This window comes from Bufo bufo, chromosome 5 (assembly GCF_905171765.1).
Source record: "Bufo bufo chromosome 5, aBufBuf1.1, whole genome shotgun sequence".
NCBI classification, from domain to species: domain Eukaryota; kingdom Metazoa; phylum Chordata; class Amphibia; order Anura; family Bufonidae; genus Bufo; species Bufo bufo.
The window spans coordinates 511976271-511994167 of NC_053393.1; the positions used below are offsets into that span (position 1 = coordinate 511976271).

Sequence of the window (17897 nt, forward strand, 5' to 3'; positions counted from 1 at the left end):
TGTGTACAGCGATGAGCACTGCCGTGTATATGTGTACGGCGATGAGCACTGCCGTGTATATGTGTACGGCGATGAGCACTGCCGTGTATATGTGTACGGCGATGAGCACTACCGTGTATATGTGTACGGCGATGAGCACTGCAGTGTATATGTGTACGGCGATGAGCACTGCAGTGTGTGTACGGCGATGAGCACTGCCGTGTATATGTGTACGGCGATGAGCACTACCGTGTATATGTGTACGGCGATGAGCACTGCAGTGTATATGTGTACGGCGATGAGCACTGCCGTGTATATGTGTACAGCGTTTCTGTATTATACGGAGATAATGGTTTTAGTATGTAAAGAAGATATATACCATGTTATGTAGGGATGGAAGAGAGCAGTGTACAGGGAGCTGTATGCCTGTGTCCAGAGGATACAGATCTATCGTCACCATTTAGTGGTTTCTTTAATTATCTTTATATAGGGGTGATAGATGGAATGTATATTTTTGACAAATCCATCAGTCATATCTGCAGTCCCTTTCCAAATGTTCACCTAGTTATCTGATTCTGTGACAGCACAGAGGATTTATGCACCAGCAGCGAGGACATTCTTCTACTGGATCCCAGATCTGTAAGCGCACAGTGCTGGGGTCTCCCGCCCCTTCTGCCTGCGGTAGTCGCTGGTGGTCTGTGACCCCCCGGAGAAGGCGCCGCCCGTTCCGGGCACAGGGCAGGATTGTGCAGCCGGCAGTGGGGGAGCAGAGCGGCTACAGAGCTCCTCTCACTGCTACAGAGATTCCTGACTTCACTCCATAGTCTCATAGTTGTAGGAATCAGCGTGTTTTACATTTCAGGACAGAACTTAGCTTTAATGGTTACATCTCTGTACTAAAAATAATCCTATTGCAAAGTTCATATTTTCATTTTGCGTTCATCCCATAGTATAGTAGGAGGCTAATACATCAGTGCTGGATATTATTATTTTTAAGTATGAATCCTGCATATTTACTGCACGGAATGGGATGGGTTTGTGTTGAATTGTAGTATATTCAGTGTTCCCCTCATTGCATTATTTCCCTATACAGTACTCTTTAGGTGAGGCTGTGCTGGCAACATTTTATCAGGCAAGAAAATGTAACAAAAACACAAACGATACATATATATTTTACCATGGAGTTTCTAGTCTCTTCATAGTGCTCTGCATAAGGACTGTGCACCATTACCCTATCTTCCACATGGATCTGAAGAACACTACCAGAGGTTTGGTAGCTGATTTATATGGCACCATTGATACACTAACAACTGGACACACGACACATAAATTAACCACACAAATCTGCTTTCATCATAATATTTATTTCGTGCTGACAAGTGACATACAAAATATGGGCACGGTAAATGCATTCGGGGAGGGGGTTGGCCAGGTCCTGAAACTGTCATTGGCAAAATAATGGTAGGCAGTAGATATACAATTAGTATTAAAGATGTGAAATCTGAAAAAAAAAGTCCATGCAGTAAGTCATGAAATCGCACTGTAACATCGTGGAATCAAAAAATGTCTCTGGGTAAACATAATGATTTCTTCTGTGGACACAGGGAATTGTGTTGTCACATCTGGGATGTCCTTTCCAAAGCTTTAGCTGCGTCTTTAAGTTTCCCCACTAAATCCTACAAATACAGTAAAACATGGCGTTATATACAGAGACTAACTGTGTGTGTGTATATATATATATAGTCACTGGCAACACACATTTGTCTGCTACCATGGCTGGGGCATGCAGGACAGTGCTGGGGTTTGTAAAACAAGCACAGGAGCCGACTCCAAAGAGAGAAGTATTATCTGTCTATGTAATATCTATCGATCTATCTAATTATCTATCTATCTCATATATATCTACCTCATTTCTCACTATCTATCTAATATATATATATATATCTACCTCTCTCTATCTCACTATCTTTTTATATTTATATATCCTTATGGTTGGAGGATCTACTCCTGGCTTTGGCTGAAAAAAAAGGCCTGAAGAATGAAGTGGGTTTCTTCTCACTATGGAATGATACGTTCCCACAATGTCGCAGCTGACTCTTAGGAACAATCATACAGATAATAAATGATACATATTATGCAGGAAACCAAGGTTATATTATAATAATAATAAAAAATAATAAACTCATAATATGAAAAGCCCAAAGAGAGAGTTACAGAAAACGATGTAGTCCAGCCACATTGGCATATAATGACAGGTAATGTAATCAAAGACAGAGATATGTTCTCTCATCTGTAGACAGGCTGCTGTACATTGCTTGATAAAGACATCGCATTCCTAGACAAACTGCATAACCTGGTATTTAAGGGATCTCATCAAGTGTACTGAAGTATAAAACCCACCAAATATAGAAATATATTACTATAGTTATCAATAATTTTTATTTTAGTTAGGGTGGGTGCTACTGAATGTATTATCACAATAATCGTACTGGAAATATACATAAAGAAATTCAGATATACCTGTAGTTGCTCCATTGAGCAATTAAAACTAATGTCCTGGGCCTGGCTTGTATCCGGGGACTACAAAGCAAAGAACTAGGTTTAAGAAATAATGTGAGAACCAGCTATGATATAAAACCAATATAAGATTCAATATATGTTTACCTCTAAATTGAATTTCACCAAGTAGGAAGGTCTGTAGGTTTTGTACAATTGATTGGTCTGTAGAAGAAAACAATTAGCTATATATATATATATATATATATATATATATATATATATATATATATATATATATATATATAGTATATATGTAGTGTGCGTGTTTCCACATAATACAGTCACCTTTATTTCATAGGCAAGACGCCAGGACACATCTGATACACGTGGAGGGGCTCTGCCTATGCTGGGTAAGCAAATATTCACTGGTTAAAATCGTACATGTGAAAAGTAAAGCTTATATATAAAGCTAACCGATCCCTAAAGCTTGTTCTGTACATAGAAACCACTCACTTTTCTAGAAGAATTTCCAGAGTCTCTCTGTGTTTCTGGAATATAGCAGAGACGGATTAAAACCAATACACTAGATATATAGAAAACAGACCGAAAATACTTAGAACATAAAGAATGAATACAAGAGCCCAATATGTGAACCTGGTATTCTGTCCAGAAATGCTCCGTCCTCTCTCTATCGAATCTGCAGTCCTCCAGGAATGTGCTGTGGGAAGAGGAGCAATGAGAGGACACCCAGAATGAAAGCAGCTTCTTTACCCTCCAGATCTCTGTAGGTGCAGGCTATAGATAAGGGCAGGTACCTGAGAGCCGCTCTGTCTACATTGTTCCTTACTGCTTCAAGTACACAGGTAGTGGCTGCAGCCTGACACCATTTTATGTGACACGGGGGGATGTGCTGAAACACTGTGTCATCTAGATCAACAGAAACATACAGTGATTACTGAGGTCACAGGATCAGCATCAACAGACAGCAGAGATAGATAGGAGATAGATAGATAGATAGATAGATAGATAGATAGATAGATAGATAGATAGATATGGGATAGATAGGAGATAGATATATATGGGATAGATAGATAGGAGATATATAGATATGGGATAGATAGATAGATAGGAGATAGATAGATATGGGATAGATAGATAGGAGATAGATAGATATGGGATAGATAGATAGGAGATAGATAGATATGGGATAGATAGATAGATAGATAGATAGATAGATAGATAGGAGATAGATAGATAGATAGGAGATAGATATATATGGGATAAATAGATAGATAGATAGATTAGGAAGGTTACATGGCCACTGAACTATCATAAAATCACAATAAATAAACGGATCTATCATAAATGGTTGATTTAATCCTAATAAATAAACTGAAACCTATAAGGGGACAGGGGATCCCGGTGCAGGGTCAGTTGCATACAGTTGTGATGATGTGTTATCTGGTGCTAGCAAATGAGCAGTTTCCTCCAGTGTCAGCGCTAATGAGAGGCCATTTACCGCAAGGCCAGCACACACAGGAGGGAGAACGCCCGGCTCTGCAGCCCCCACAACTATTCTATCTCTCCCCCATTCCCCCCGGATCTCAAGTCAAAACCAGGACCCCCAACAGCAGGCTGCATGTAAATGCCACACGTCTATGCTTATTACTATTCATAAACTGTCTATGTATTTTCATGTATTTATATACAATTAAAAAAAAAGATTTGTAAACACGCACAACCCCCGTCATTTATCAAACTGGTGCACAGTAGAACTGGTTTACTTGCCCATAGCAACCAGATTCCACCTTTCATTTTCCAAAGGAGCTGCCAAAAATTATATCTAATTGGTTGCTATGAGTAACTAAGCCAGTTCTAATAACCCCAATAATGTCCACTGTACATTAACTGGCAGTGATATTTCCTAGCTAATACCATTGTGTGACTGTACAGCTTCAGCAAACAAAACCATATCACGTTATGACCACCCTGTATAGTATTGATCAGATGACTGAACAGCAACGTTGTGTCCATTTCCACCGGAGCAGACAGGCCAGCCACACAATGTCCATCTGACCAGACTAGGCTCACCTACATTTATATAGGCAGTATTCTCCCCAGATAGAACACACACATGCACATTCTCTTTAACATGAGACTTGGTCTATGTATATCATACATCATGAGTGTGGAGATAAATGTGTTATGTAGGACAGTCCTCACTAGCTGTAACTAACCAAAACCGCCATAGTGGGGGCACAAATGGGTTCCAGCATGTTGTTATATTCAGGAACCAAACAAGAGAAGCAGCATCTCAGTACACAAGACAGGGCCAGGAAAGAAATGAAGATACACAAGGTGGGGGCAGCCAAAAAACCCAGAAGCACAACTAATTACATGTAAGAAAGCTATCAGGACAGCACAAAACCCCAACCTATACACAGGGAACTAACTTAGGTAGCTGGAGATGAGACAAACTATAAAACAGCAAATATATTAGTGACATACACTTCAGTAAATAATGATGATAATCCTAAGAATAATAGGCTACAACTTTGAAATAAACCCCATTGGGACACTATACATTGGTTGATATGGCTTTAGATACATCATAGTTAGATATGAAACAGATAAATACCATACAGATAGATGATATATATATAATATATATTAGATAGAAAAGAGATAGATAATAGATATGATACAGATAGGTATTAGATAGATATGATATATATAGATAATTAAATATATATATATATATAATGAGATTATATAGATATATACATAGATGTGATATAGATCTATATGATATATATACATAAATATGATGTAGCTATACATAGATAAATATGAGAGGTATGATATAGATAGATTGCCCTCATGATTGTGGTTCACAGCCATAGGAATTAAATGATAAAGCTGTAAAGGTTGCTTTTCACTCTATGGAAACCCCATGACCATTTGCTCTTAATCATGTCCATTATTTAGGTTTGTCTTTCTTCAATAGGATTCATTATATAAAGTTTCTGTATAATAAAAGAGAAAAATCTAAGCACAATAAAACTGTGAAGGTGGATGGGCTGGGGTTTTCCTTATTCTATGCACAGTACTCAGTAGTGGTTTATATGAAGTGAGAATAACATTAACATTCTTATTGCAGTAAAATGGACCAGTTTCCTTTAATGTACATCTCTTTAAATACTGGCATATGTTTCATGTACATGATTAAATACAAAAACTTGGAACCTTTCAGAATGTATATTTGCTTGTGCAATGTATAATTCTTTCCAGGCCAGATTTATCACTGCCTTAAGGCTCATTCACACAACCGTATGGCTTTTTCAGGGTTTTGCGGGCCATTTTTAACGGATCAATTTTTCATTTTTTTTTTGTTTCAGTAGTGTTTCCAGTTCCATTCCGTTTTTCTGTATGCCATATACAGTAATTACATAGGAAAAATTGGGCTGGGCATCAAATTTTCAATAGATGGTTCCTCAAAAACTGAACAGATACGGAAGACATACGGAGTACATTCCGTAGGTGTTCTATTTTTTTTGCAGACCCATTGACTTAAATGGAGCCACGGAACGTGATTTGCGGGCAATAACAGGACATGTTCTATTTTTGAATGGAGCGGAAGAACGGAAACGGAATGCATACGGAGTACATTCCGTTTTAACCATTGAAATGAATGGTTCTGTATATGGAACTAAAGAAACGGCCCATATACGGAACGCAAAACGTTCATGTGAACGAGCCCTTAGGCTACATGCACACGAACGTTGTTTGTTTCCGTGTCCGTTCCGTTTGGATGCAGACCTATTCATTTTAATGGGTCCGCAAAAAATGTCCGTTCCATAGCTCCGTAAAAAAAGTAGAACATGTCCTATTCTTGTCCGTTTTAGGCATTGTTACAATGGATCCGCAAAAAACAAACAATGGCATACGGATGTCATCCGTTTTTTTTATTTTTGCGGAACCGTAAATTGCGGACTGCAAAACACATACGGTCGTGTGCATGTAGCCTTACCAAGCACAATATGCCCTTAAAACGACATTTTTAAATTAATTTCAGTCTGTAACCTCGTGCACATAAATGGTAAACTTTATTAGTTAGCTGGGATTAGATTATCATCAAGGTAAATTGTAATGCACAATGGCCACTCTCAGATACAAAGTAACTCAAAGAATGAGAAGTCAGAGAGATCGTCAGAAATCCAATAACTGACAAATATAGAAATAAAGTTCCAGCTCATAGCCACATTACAAGACATTATTAATTATTGCCTGTTGTCTCCAAACACAATAACCCAGCAAACAAAAATGAAACGGTTAAAAACGTATTTTTATTATGTTTATTTAATTGATTGTTTTAGTAAGATATTAATCATTCTGGTTAATGGGCTCACTGATATGTAACAGTTTCTCAAGCCCCTGTTCCAGTAATGATAGTAAGGTCTTGGTATATTGAAGCAGATAATCCCAGACATGGTGAAGTTATTACAGCAGCTACTTTCTCTTTAGTTTTCTAGTAATTATTATAAACAACATTATTTTACTTTACAAAGTAGACACCCAGCCCCCAGTTCCAGAATTTATAGTAGGATTCACCATAAAGACCAAGGATTCTTCATTTTTAAAATAAGGACAAAACTGTCCAAAGGTCCAGTAAGTCTTTCAGTTTTGGAGGAATAGTATAAAGAAAGTACATTATTAGGGTAGATTCACACACAGCAAATGTGTTGCACTTATTTCAGCAACTTTCCCTTGCATCTGAATGAGGTTTGCAGAAATCCATGCAGTGTAGTCAGATGAATTGAGGTGATTTTCAGTATAATCTAATGCTGCATTCAGATGTGACTAAAAATCCAGGGGGAAAAAATCTGCAGGGGTTTTTGGTTTGTTTCTGCACAAAAATGCAACAAAACTGTATGTATTACATGCAGTTTTTGCTGTGGAAAAGCCAGGAGATTTCACCCGCTCCATTGCAAAGGGTGAAATCCGTTGTATAAATTGACATGTTGCGGATTTCAAATATGCTTAGCTGCACCTTTTCTGCTGCCTATTTTTATTTAAATTTCTTTTACAAAACGTGTGGATGATAATTCAAAAATTCTCATCCACTTTGCTTGTGTCATACAAAGCTGCTCGAAAGCAGCAAATCTGGAAAAGCAATTCGCGGCTAATCCGTCACTTGTGACCCTGGCCTTAAGCTACCTGCACACAGGTGCAGATTTAGAAACAGAAAATTCTGATTTTTGCATGTTTTTTGTTGTCGTTCTGATGCAGTTTTGCCACTTCAAAGGGTTATATCTGCACAAAAATATAAATAGCACAAACAGTTGACATATTCTGGATTTCAATATCTGCACAGAAGTTTAATTTCCACTCCGAAGAAAAAAGCAAGCTATACATAAGATTTGTTTACTCTCATACACTTTGCTGGTACTGGTTCTATCCGTATATATATATATATATATATATATATATATATATATATATATATGAGAAAATATCAAAGAGAAAATAATGGCGGCACTGGAGACAAGCAATATGGGTGCTAGGTCCAGGGATGTAGCTGCTTACCCCAGATGAACAATGACGAAAAAAGGACAGCACTCCAGGTAAAAAAGCAGTGGTGTTTAATCACCCATGTGGATGGCAACGTTTCAGCTCATACAAGAGCCTTTCTCAAGCTCTTGTATGAGCTGATATCTGGAGTGCTGTCCGCTTTTCGTCATATATATATATATATATATATATATATAATATATATATTTTAAAATCAAAGCTAGTGCAAGGTAAAAGTGTAACAGTTGTCCATAGCAACCAGTGAAATTCCAAATCTAACTACCAAGTCCAATTCTATACTGACTTCCACTTACCTCCTACTGCTGCCCTCTACTTCTGGCTCTCGTCTCCACATGCAGGACATGCCTCAAAATGTCCCCTCAGCATCTCTTGTTGGTTGAGACAGGAGCCGGAAGTGGACAGCAGCGGGAAACTGGGTAGTGTCAGAAAAGCAGTGGCAGGGGAAAGAGTATCTCTTCTCTTATGCCTTGCTGAAACATGCCTTTAAAACGTTGTCCCTTCTGCTAGAAATAAACATATAAAAACATCGACCCATCCAATATGTATTAACACCTTAGGCTACTTTTTTTCTCTGTCATGGATCTGCACAAACGCATCCGTTCAGATAATACAACCGCATGCATCCGTTCAGAACGGATCAATTTGTATTATCTTTAACATACCCAAAACGGATCCGTCTTGAACACCACTGAAAGTCAATAGGGGACGGATCCGTTTTCTACTGTGCCATATTGTGTCAGTGAAAACGGATCCATCCCCATTGACTTACATTGTGTGCCAGGACGGATCCGTTTGGCTCAGTTACGTCAGACGGACACCAAAACGCTGCAAGCGGAATGGAGACGGAACGGAGGCAAACTGATGAATTCTGAGCGGATCCTTTTCCATTCAGAATGCATTAGGGCAAAACTGATCCGTTTTGGACCGCTTGTGAGAGCCCTGAACGGAAAGTAGCCTTAATAACTAGTATGAAACACCAGTCTTAGTACATCTGCTCCGACAGGTCAACAAATCACAACATGGCTTTCATTTTTCAACAGAAGAATATAAAATAAAAACTGTGCTATAGAGAGCAAAGACAGTTTTCAAAGTTCTCCCAAATACCCAGACCCTTGATGTAGTTAATTTACTTCTTAGACTCCCCATTCAGCATTGTCTGATATCTTTTTCTTTCTAGTAATTAATGGGACACTACCCATCAATGTCCCCCCCCCCCCCCTGCATATTAACAGTCTGTGAATAGCATATGTTTTTTGTTTGTTTGTTTTTTTAAATAAAATTGTTGGATGGTTTTCTAGATATAATTTTTTTAAGTCACTCCATGTATTCAACTTCCTGTTCTGGCTTTTTAACTTCCTCTTTGTTTGGACAGCCTCCGCTTGCTTGACTTTCTCAGTCAGGCCATCACTGCAACCAGAGAGAGAGAGAGAAGGGGAATCAGTGACTCAACTAGGGTCCCTTCACAACTAATATATGTGAAGCGAGCCTTAGAGCTTCATACATTACACTGATAAGTGCCATGCTCTTTTGTGGGCATCTTTAGCTAGGCTTATTATAAGTACAATAGAGCTGTCGTACTGTCATCCAAAGTCTACAATTTACTATTATATTAACAGATAACACAATCTTCTTACAATAGCAGTAAATCTCTATGTAGGAGATTTATCTCCTTGTGCTGATTGCTACAGAAGGACAATATTTTGTATTTAATATTTAATGGTATAGTACTGCCGAAATGAAAAAGAGCCCCAAAATGTTCTATGAATATTGTATTTAAAACAATACCTTTAAAGACCATGGGCGGGGGGGGGGGGGGGGTGTCATTATGAAGCCTTACACTCCAGAATTTAGGCTTTGAAAGAACACACAGGGCTGTGTCCTTGTATTTACAAAGATATGCTTCTTTTTGTGATCTTACACCATTTTTTAAAGTGTTCATGGTTAGCTATGTTAATGAGGTGTAGGTCAGAATTAAAAAGTCACACAAATGTCACAGTGTCACTCCAGCAGGTGGGGATAACAAAAACTCTACACGTATTTAAAAATGTGGCAAACATGTGAGATTTGATAAATTTGACACAAAAAAATGACAATGCAAAATGGACTTCAAAAATTTCCCTTAAGATAAATTCTCATGTTTGTGTATCAGTGACCACATGTAATAGCTGTGGTCATTGGAAGTAACTGATAGAGAATTTCTTAAATTCCTGGTTGGCTCATGTTGGTGCTGATCCGTTATTATTGTATGATGTCGAATATACGGCGCAGATTCCCAACGGCTGACGATAGTGCTGCTCCAATGTCAGCTCAGGCTTCCGCAGCAGCCTTGTAGGAGACAATGGGGTATCCACAGAATGGCATAATTGCTGCGCATGCTTTTGATATATATAGCATTTCCCTGGAGGGGGGGAGCGGCTGACAAAGCATAGATACTAGGGTCCACTGAGCAGAGTCGCTGGGGTCCACGTAGTGGCTTGGGCCCAACCTCGACAGACCTTAAACCTCATTTGTATATTAAGAAAAGGTGCTGTAGCAGGTATCAGGCTCGGGCAGCCCTGCCAGTCATTGTACCTGGTTTCATACTGTTGTTCCTGTTTCTCAAATTCAAACTCATTTATTAAAAAGATAGAGAAGCCTAAAATGGAATTAACACTTGCACCTTGCATGTTTATTTCAATATATACCGTAACATACATTGGATCTAATGCTACACAATTTTTTCTTTTATAGTTTATTATATTCTAAGTTTTTTTTTTTATTTCATTCATGTATGGTTATGTTTACACATGGCAATTTCAAATTGCAGAAATTTCTTCAAAGGAAATCTGTTCCCTATATATGAAGGTGGTCTGTAAAAATCAGTCACACATCCTGCAGAAATCACCTCATTCCAGATGCATGGAACAAAGAAACTCAGTAGCAGAAATTTCCGAAAGAATCCGCTATGTGTGAACATACTCTTACCTGCTCTATTTGCAAAATTAAAAAAATATGCAATGATAATATAATATTTGTCTCAATAAGAGCCTATTCTGGTTTCGCCTACACCCAGCAACTCTGTTGCATGACAGCTCTGAACCTTCCTCTACTGCACAAAAAGAGGTCAAAAAGCATTAAAAGCCGTCCTTAAAATTTAATACAATGGCGGGATATTTTGTCTGGCTTCTAAAAGGGTAACGGGAGGAGAGTTCTAGTGGAGAACAGCATGTAACAACACTTTTGGGCACTATGGTAAGCAGAAAAAAAGCATACTGCGTCCTTTCAAAGCGAATCACTGGTAGACATATGCAACTTTACAGGCATATAATTACAGAGTGGGTACTGTTTCTTATTGAAGGGACAGTGGTATGGGGACTCATTTTCAGGCAATGCTGAATGAGAAAAAATATGCAAATTAACTGGTAGGAGCATAATTTTCACACGGTCAGTATTTTGTCAGTATTTTGCATCAGTATTTCCATTAGGGTACGGCCACCCAGTCAGGTTTTTCTCTGCAGTTTTTGAAGCCAAAATCAGGAGGGATCATAAAAGGAGAGAAAGTCTACAGGACAAATGCTACTTCTACTTTTTTTTGAATTCACAAATGGTTTTGGCTTCCAAAACTGCCTCAGAAACCTTAGCCTTACCCTTAGGCCCCTTTCACACGGGCGAGTATTCCGCGCGGATGCGATGCGTGAGTTGAACGCATTGCACCCGCACTGAATACCGACCCATTCATTTCTATGGGGCTGTGCACATGAGCGGTGATTTTCATGCATCACTTGTGCGTTGCGTGAAAATCGCAGCATGCTCTATATTCTGCGTTTTTTCACGCAACGCAGGCCCCATAGAAGTGAATGGGGTTGCGTGAAAATCGCAAGCATCCGCAAGCAAGTGCGGATGCGGTGCGATTTTCACGCACGGTTGCTAGGAGATGATCGGGATGGAGACCCGATCATTATTATTTTCCCTTATAACATGGTTATAAGGGAAAATAATAGCATTCTGAATACAGAATGCATAGTAAAATAGCGCTGGAGGGGCATCTCCTTCTGTCTGGTAAAAGATCATGTGATGGATCATGTGATGGACCATGTGATGACCGGAGCGACGTCACCACAGGTCCTGTTGCTCCACACAGCAAAGATGAAGACAGAAGGAGATGCCGGCTCCGCGATCAAGTGGATTAAGGTGATTTAAATTATTATTATTTTTTTTTTAACCCCTCCAGCCCTATTGTACTATGCATTCTGTATTCAGAATGCTATTATTTTCCCTTATAACCATGTTATAAGGGGAAATAATACAATCTACAGAACACCGATCCCAAACCTGAACTTCTGTGTGTTGCCCATTGCCTTATTGCGGACCGCATTTGCGGATCTGTAATACACGGGCACTGTTCCGTGTGCATTCCGCATCACGGATGTGGACCCATTCACTTCAATGGGTCCGCAAATCCAGAGATGGGGAACGGTGCGGAATGGAAGCCCGGAACGGAACACTACGGAGTGCTTCCTGGGGTTCCATTCCTCTGCACTGCAAAAACTTGCTCTATCTTTTTGCGGAACGGACGGATCGTGGACCCATTTAAGTGAATGGGTCCGCGATCCACATGCGGCTGGCCCACGGTTGGTGCACGTGCATTGCGGACCGCAGATGGCGGTCCACAGCACGGGCTGCACACGGTCGTGTGAACAAGCCATTATACTTTTTCTGTGTAGATTCCTCTTATGGTTTTGGCTTACAAATACGGGTGCAAAATACTGGCCAAATACTGACGGTGTGAAAGTTGCCTTAAAGGGAATAGCCCTGAGGGCAGCATATACTGGTGACAAATATCCTGAATGCTGAGTCGCTCTCTAGAAATGACCCAGACGGTTTCCTAAAACCTGTATTGGACAGTCCCAGCATGACACAGAGCACACGCCAGGAAGGCCTCATATTCACGAGCTCCCGGCTCTCCTCATCTCTGATCAACATCTTTCTTACTAAGGCCCGTTTCAGACAAGTGTGTTCACTCCATGTGGGAGCATGAATTCCCATATGAACTATGCTCCATTGACCAGACTGCACAGCATTATAAGGATTTGTAATGCTGTGTGTCTCTGCCAGACCTGGACTCTAATGATTTATACTGGCATTATGTCAGTATAAATCATTACAGATGACGTCGGGCAGAGACACACAGCATTGGGAATTTATGCTCCGAAACGGAGGGTGTTTCATGCAGTGAACCCGGTTGTCTGAAACTGGCCTTAGGAAGGAAGTCAGAGGCGGGGAGAGCCGGGAGCTCATGAATATGGGGACTCCATAGAGCAGGGATCGGCAACCTCCAGCACTTCAGCTGCTCTAAAACTACAACTCCCAGAATCCTCTATTCACTTTTATGGGAGTTACAAGAACAGTGGAGTAACTGTGCATGCTGGGAGTTGTAGCTTCACAGCAGATGGAGTGCCCAAGGTGGCTGATTCCTGTCCTAGAGCTTGCTCTGTACTGAGCAGACTCCAGCGCTCAGCTTGTTATGGAGCCGTTCAATACAGATTTTAGCAAAATGACACTTCCAGTAAGTGACCAATTGATTTGCTTATGGTATCTGTCACAAAACTGGTGATAGGCACCCTTTAAAAGGGAACCTGTCACATTGAACATGTTGTCTGAGCTGCAGGCAGCATGTTATAGAGCAGGGGGAGCTGAGCAGACTGATATATAGTTTTATGGGAAAAGATACAGTACTAGGCTACATGCACACGACCGTATGTGTTTTGCAGTCCGCAAATTGCGGATCCGCAAAAAACAAACAAACGGATGCCATCCGTTTTTTGCGGATCCATTGTAACAATGCCTAAAACAGACAAGAATAGGACATGTTCTATTTTTTTTGCGGGGCTACGCAACGGACATACTGATGCTGATAGCACACGGAGTGCTGTCCGCACTTTTTGTGGACCCATTGAAATGAATGGGTCAGCATCCTAGCCGCAAAAAAAAAAAAAAAAAAGGAACGGACACGGAAACAAACAACGTTCGTGTGCATGTAGCCTTAGTTGTAATTTTTTGCATTTAAATTCCTGCTCATTTTGTGCTTTGGAGTCCAGGAGGCGGTTCTATCAGCGATCGACAGACTTTCCTTTCTGTCTATACAGAGAGAGCTGTCAATCACTGATATAAGCAGGAATTTAAATGCAAAAAATTACAATGTTCACTAAACGTTTTCCCATAAAACGATATATCAATCTGCTCAGCTCCTCCTGCTCTATAACATGCTGACGGGTTCCCTTTAAATATATATCAGGATTCTTCAAACATTCCCATCAGATGTAATGCCCTGTGTGAATAGATCCTGATAACACCCTGTACACCCTGTATTTCTGCCCCGGGGCACAGCTATGGGAATGAAAAATTATCCTTTTGTTCTCTGCAAAGGCCTCATCCACTGAATAAGGCACATCCCGGATTTTATACAGAATATGTAGTAATATTTATATCACTTTTTATACTTTGTTTTGATTTCTCACTGTTTTCAAGATCTCTTGTGAGTGAATGGGAGTCTCATTAATCACACCAAGAGGCTGAAAACTCCTAAGAGAGGTAAAAGTGGACTACACATGTATCCAGCGTCTGGACTCCGGCCTGATACACTGTGTTAGGTCCTTACAGTTTGTCACACTCCGGATGGGGACAATGGTGAGGCTGGGAATTATGGGGTGTGAGCCCAAACTGCCATACACCCTGATATCAGACACCTGTGGTCGCCTTGTGATAACCCATCGCTTGTCATTCACAGTCGTTACTTTGTATCTAGTGACCGCGGGCAGCAGCCAATCAGCATCAGCCTCTATTTATAAACCGCATTCTAAAAAAAAAAAAGAAGTGGTCGCTAGGGGCAACGGGGTTACTTTCTCTCGGACAGTTACAATCCAGGAGGTCTATAGACGAGTGCCCCCAGCTCCTGCCCTGCGATCCCCTCCATTCTACTCCAGGGCGGTGTGTCCCTCCAGCTGCTACTAGGCCGGCCTGTCACCCAGCACCCCCTCCCTTCCTCCTCGGGCGTCTGCCAGGGAAATGCCGCCCAGCACCAAGAAGACCAAGAACAAAAGCTTGCAGTAAGGCGAGGAGCGGCACACTGCGGCTGCCCGGTGCCAGGCTCTGCCCGTACCGCTCACAGCGGGCACAAAGGCGGCGGCGGCAGCAGGCGGGGTCCCTGCCCCCACTCTCCCTTACCTAAGGCAGGATGTGCGGCCTGGTCCGGGCTCAGGCTCTGGAAGGCCGCCCGGAGGACAGCACCGAAAGCTTTGAGGCTAAACTGGGCCGGATCCGCTAAACGATGCAATCCCCTCAGCGAGTCTTCCGACAGCTCCATTGTGATCGAGCGACCTTCCACCCCGCACCACGTGACCAGACCAGCTGACAGCGGCTCTCAGCCTGCTTGTAGTCACAGGGTTATTGTGCTAGGAGCCCTGCCACTACAACTCTCATCATCGGCACCTCCTGAGAGTAGTGGATTAACAGTTAAGTTGGAGAGCCACAGGTTGCAGATCCCTGATGTGCATAGTAGGGGGAGAATAATCAAAATGAGAGCAAGGCTGCTTCTGTTCTTTTACATGCATCTAGATGATGGATTATGGATTCCGCTAGGTCCGTGGTAGCGGAATCTGTAACAGAATTATTAGATAACCTGAACCTTGTACGCCGAGCTTGAAACCACAAGTTCACTCAACACTAAGGGCTTATGCACACAACCGTGTGTATTTTGTGGTCCGCAAAAAATGGACGAAGTCCGTGTGCATTCCGTATTTTGCGGAATGGAACAGCTGGCCCCTAATAGAAGAGGACATGTTCTATATTTTTGCGGAAAGGACATGCAGAAACGGAATGCACACTAAGTAACTTCAGTTTTTTTATGCGGATCCCTTGAAATGAATGGTTCCACATATGGTCCGTAAAAAAAACAGAACGTACACGGAAAGAAAATACATTCGTGTGCATGAGCCCTAATCCTGACTCTTTAGACCTTATTCAGTGATGACCTCTATGACAAGATGGTCAGAGTTTCATTTGCGAGGATGTCCATGAGGGATCGGTGTTTGGTTTTTGTGTCAGTTTTTTTTCTCCGTGTGTCATTCCGTATTTCAAGGACGCTGATAGTCTGAAAATTAATTTCTAGAGCATCTCCTTCCAATGATCAGTGAAAATCATGGACCAAACAAGTATTCCGCAAACAAATAACCCATAAAATGTGCTTGAGGACAAAATGGGGCATGCTTCTGTGTTGTCAGCACGGACCCAGGTCAGTGGAAAACCACCTATTTGTGAATATGCACATTACAGGCACAGACACAGTTGTGTAACTATAGGGGTTGCAGAGGTCGCAATTGTGACTGGGCCACCAAGCCAGGGGCGCACTGCCAGTTAGGCGAGGTAAGGCGATTGCCTCAGGCGGCATGACCCAGAGACAAGTTTGGATGGTGGCAGGGCCATGGGAAATGACCACTTCCATTGTGGAAGCGCTCATCTCTCTATATCAAACTGTATCGCCATTGATACAGTTGAATGCTGCAGTAGGGCATAGGCGCGATGTCTCCCTTTTCCTCTGATAGGATACAGGCACTAGGCCTGAAGCCTATCAGAGGGCAGCACATGCGGTGCCATGACATAGCGTACAGCAGGGGCGTACACAGAAATCATTGGGCCCCATAGCAAGAATCTGAATTGGGCCCCCCTAACTCCACCCACTACCCACCCTTGGACCATTCCACATCTAAACTCCTTGCTGAAGCTTAGGGCTCATTCACACGACCGTATGAATGGGTCCATATCCGTTCTGCAATTTTGCAGAACTGGTGCGGACCCACTCACTTCAATAGGGCCGCAAAAGATGGGGCCATGTGCTGTACGCATCAGTTCTGTTCTGCGGCCCTGCAAAAAAGATAGAGCATGTCCTCTTTTTGTCCGTAATTGTGGACAAGAATATGCATTTTCTATATAGTGCCGGCCCTGTGCGTTCCACAAAATGCAGAACGCACATGGCCTGTATACGTGTTTTGCGGATCCGCAATTTGCGGACTGTAAATGCACCCTTATTGTGCAACAGGCCTCCCCCCCCCCCCCACACTTCATGGTGCCTAAGTTGGGATGGGCACACTCTATATGACCAATTCAACAGCAAGTAGAGTTCATGGGGGGCTGGAGCATACTGTCCTGAGTCCTCTATATAATAATGACCCTACAGAACAGTGCCCTTCCAACCCCACAAGAACTCTGCTTGCTGCTGCTCTCTGTCTTCCCCCCATGAACTTTTTTTAAACAGAGTTACTGGCACTCACTGCTGTGCTGACTGTGGTCAGGTGGCATTGGCACACCATAGGGGCAAGTGTTGCTGCCTGCTGAGCCAGCGGCGGTGATGCTGGGGCAGGGCTGTTAGAGTCCATTCTTTTCTCCGGTCCGGTGGGTGGCTGACTGAGACAGGCAGAGCGCGTGAGCGGGGTATACAGCAGCCGCCCGCGCCCACCTGCACAGTTTTGTCAGCTGGGCCAGCGGTGCACTAGCCAATCAGTAGCAGGAGCTTTGCACTGCTAAATGCTGATTGGCCAGTGCAGTGCCCAGCAGACAGAAGAGAGAGCGCTGTGCTGAAAAGCTGGGTCACACAGGGAGGAACATCGGTGTGAGTTGTGTACACAATGGGGGAGAGGGCCCTGAGCAGAGGGGAAGCAGGGCCCGGGAGTCAACGGAAGACAAGCCTGCTGGGGGCCTGTGCCAATGCCCGACAGTGATCTTAATCATAATATATAAACTGAGTCTGCAGACGTGGGGGGTGGGGCCTTCCAAGCACTCCAGGCCCCCCCGCC

The 17897-nt window shown here is 42.1% G+C and overlaps 1 protein-coding gene across 1 annotated transcript; it reads right to left on the reverse strand.

The window, feature by feature from the left end:
- Positions 1 to 1330: 1330 nt before the first annotated feature.
- Positions 1331 to 15465, reverse strand: COMMD3 (COMM domain containing 3). The gene is made up of 8 exons (XM_040434431.1): positions 15274 to 15465; positions 3294 to 3405; positions 3133 to 3196; positions 2992 to 3026; positions 2824 to 2884; positions 2644 to 2700; positions 2500 to 2559; positions 1331 to 1655 (listed from the first exon to the last, which is right to left on the reverse strand). The coding sequence occupies exons 1-8, from the start codon at positions 15410 to 15412 to the stop codon at positions 1596 to 1598; spliced, it is 588 nt and encodes a 195-aa protein (XP_040290365.1). The 5' UTR covers positions 15413 to 15465; the 3' UTR covers positions 1331 to 1595.
- Between the last annotated feature and the right edge of the window lie 2432 nt (positions 15466 to 17897).